At 53.4% G+C, this 1,933-nt stretch overlaps 1 protein-coding gene across 1 annotated transcript in view; it reads right to left on the bottom strand.

The window, feature by feature from the left end:
• The window catches only part of Wif1 (WNT inhibitory factor 1), a 66,142-nt gene extending 65,231 nt beyond the window's left edge, over positions 1 to 911 (bottom strand). Inside the window, exon 1 of the mRNA XM_015483053.2 lies at positions 277 to 911. Coding sequence (XP_015338539.1) covers positions 277 to 424 — 148 coding nt within the window. The 5' untranslated portion in view covers positions 425 to 911. The remainder of the gene's footprint in view (positions 1 to 276) is intronic.
• Between the last annotated feature and the right edge of the window lie 1,022 nt (positions 912 to 1,933).

Below are 1,933 nucleotides of genomic sequence, written 5' to 3'. Positions count from 1 at the left end.
GGGGGGGGGGGGGGGAATGGACATGGAATTAATTGATACAAACTCTGGACGCACCTAAAAACGTAGGGCTGTAACTACCAGCTGCATGATCAGATCACTTGCTCAACCTTCGTTTCTTGAGAGAAAAGTATTAGCATTCAGATGGAAAAAAATGGAACGGAGGTGGGGGCGGTGGGTAGCGATAGCCCTTGGACATTAAGTTTTAAACATATTAAATACAGATATTCCTCCTTTAATGGAGAGAGTGAGGACGCGGGGCAGGGAAGGGGCCCTTACCTATGAGCACTCTTGCCTGGTGCGCATCGATCCACAGGTATAGACTCTCCTCCCGCGGCTGCCCGGCCTCCGCCCTCAGCACCAGCAGGCACGGGAGGATGCTCCAGAGCCGCAGCGCAGCGGCAGGGAAGGCGCTCCTCCGGGTCATGCTGCTTCGGACCTCCTTGCGGGTGGCGAAACTCCTGCAGCACCTACCCGACCTGCGGTTCTTAAGTTCTTAGCTCGGCTTCAGCCCTTACCCGGAGCTGCTGGAAGTGGAGCCTCCCGGCTCCGGTGAGAGTAAGCCTGGGAAGGAGGCGATGAGAAGGGAGGGGAAAGGAGGGGATGAGCGGGCGCAAGCCGCACAGGAGGAGGGGGCGCGAGCCGAGAGGAGAAGGCAGAGACGCAAGGTTGGCAACGCCGGAGATGCCAGCAAGCCCGGCCACGCCAACAGTCTGAGGGTCAAATACGGTGGAAGAGGAAGAGCAGAAAGGGCTGGCCAGAGCGAGGTGCAAGCCAGAAGTGGGGTCTGCGAGGTCGAGCCTGTCGCCGCCGGGGGGCGCTGCGGGCCGCGGGGGGCGGGGCGGCGGGGGACCCTGGAGTCCGCGTTAACGCTGCGGAGCGCCCGGTGGCGAGCTCACTAAGGCGCGGGTGGACCAGACGCCCAAGGAGAAGCACCCTCAAAGGGACCCCTGGGACGTCACGCGTCCCCTCTTCTGGTCAGAGAGGCATGGGGGTGGGGGAGTGGGATGAGCCGAGAAATGGGCTTTTTACCCGTTACTAACTGAAGGCACAGTTTCTACTCTCTCTCCCTCTCCGACAGTATATTCCCTCTGTATTCTCTCTTCACTCTCTCTCTCCTCCCTCGTTTTCCAAACACAGTCTTCTCTGAATCCCTTCCAGTTAACGCTTGAATCTTGACTGTCCAGTGGTGTTGATCGCAGGCATTCGGCTTGGTTTAGGACTTTCTTTCTGCACTTGAGCGACACCCAACAGGTGTGGAGATTTGTCTTCCTGATAACCCAGCAGTACCTAGAAGAGTTCCCTAGGTCCTGGATGATAGCTATACCTGATCCCTGGGAGTCGTGATTATTTTCACATTTTGGCGATGGTTTTAAAAATGGGAGGCGGGTGTTCAGTTACTGAAAAATCAGGCAATTGGGGATAAGACCAAGGCTCTGCTGTGCCTGCGGGAAGTGTACCTGGCAGCCAGTGGCCAACAGCATCACCTATCCAGTGGAATCACAGCACGAAGGATTTATGCCTCTTGCCTAATTCCCTGAATGTGCAAAGAACACAGAAGCAAAAGGTTTTTCAGAAACTTAGAAAGTTTTCAAGACTCGGGAATGCTTTGTTTACTTCCCTTTGTTCTTTAGTACCCAGATGCTGAGACAAATGCCTCAAGGATCCTGTGTCTGGGGTTGGGCGTGGTGTTTCACTCAGTCCTTTGTAGAGAATGGGTACCTCAAAAGGGAAAAGCAAACAGAAACCATAGAGAAGAAGCTGGACATGTGCATAAATTAAGTTAAATAAACATTAGGCTATGGGTCATTAGGAAAAAGAACAGAATGTACCTTTTCAATTGTGAAATATGTCCCTTATCCAATTGATAGGACAAAATGGGGAGGGGGCAAAAGAATTAGACAAGAACTCTTGAGTGATATGAACTTGCGTATCT

This window comes from Marmota marmota, unplaced genomic scaffold, assembly GCF_001458135.2.
Source record: "Marmota marmota marmota unplaced genomic scaffold, marMar, whole genome shotgun sequence".
Lineage (NCBI taxonomy): Eukaryota > Metazoa > Chordata > Mammalia > Rodentia > Sciuridae > Marmota > Marmota marmota.
This window is presented reverse-complemented; position numbering and strand designations above follow the sequence as displayed.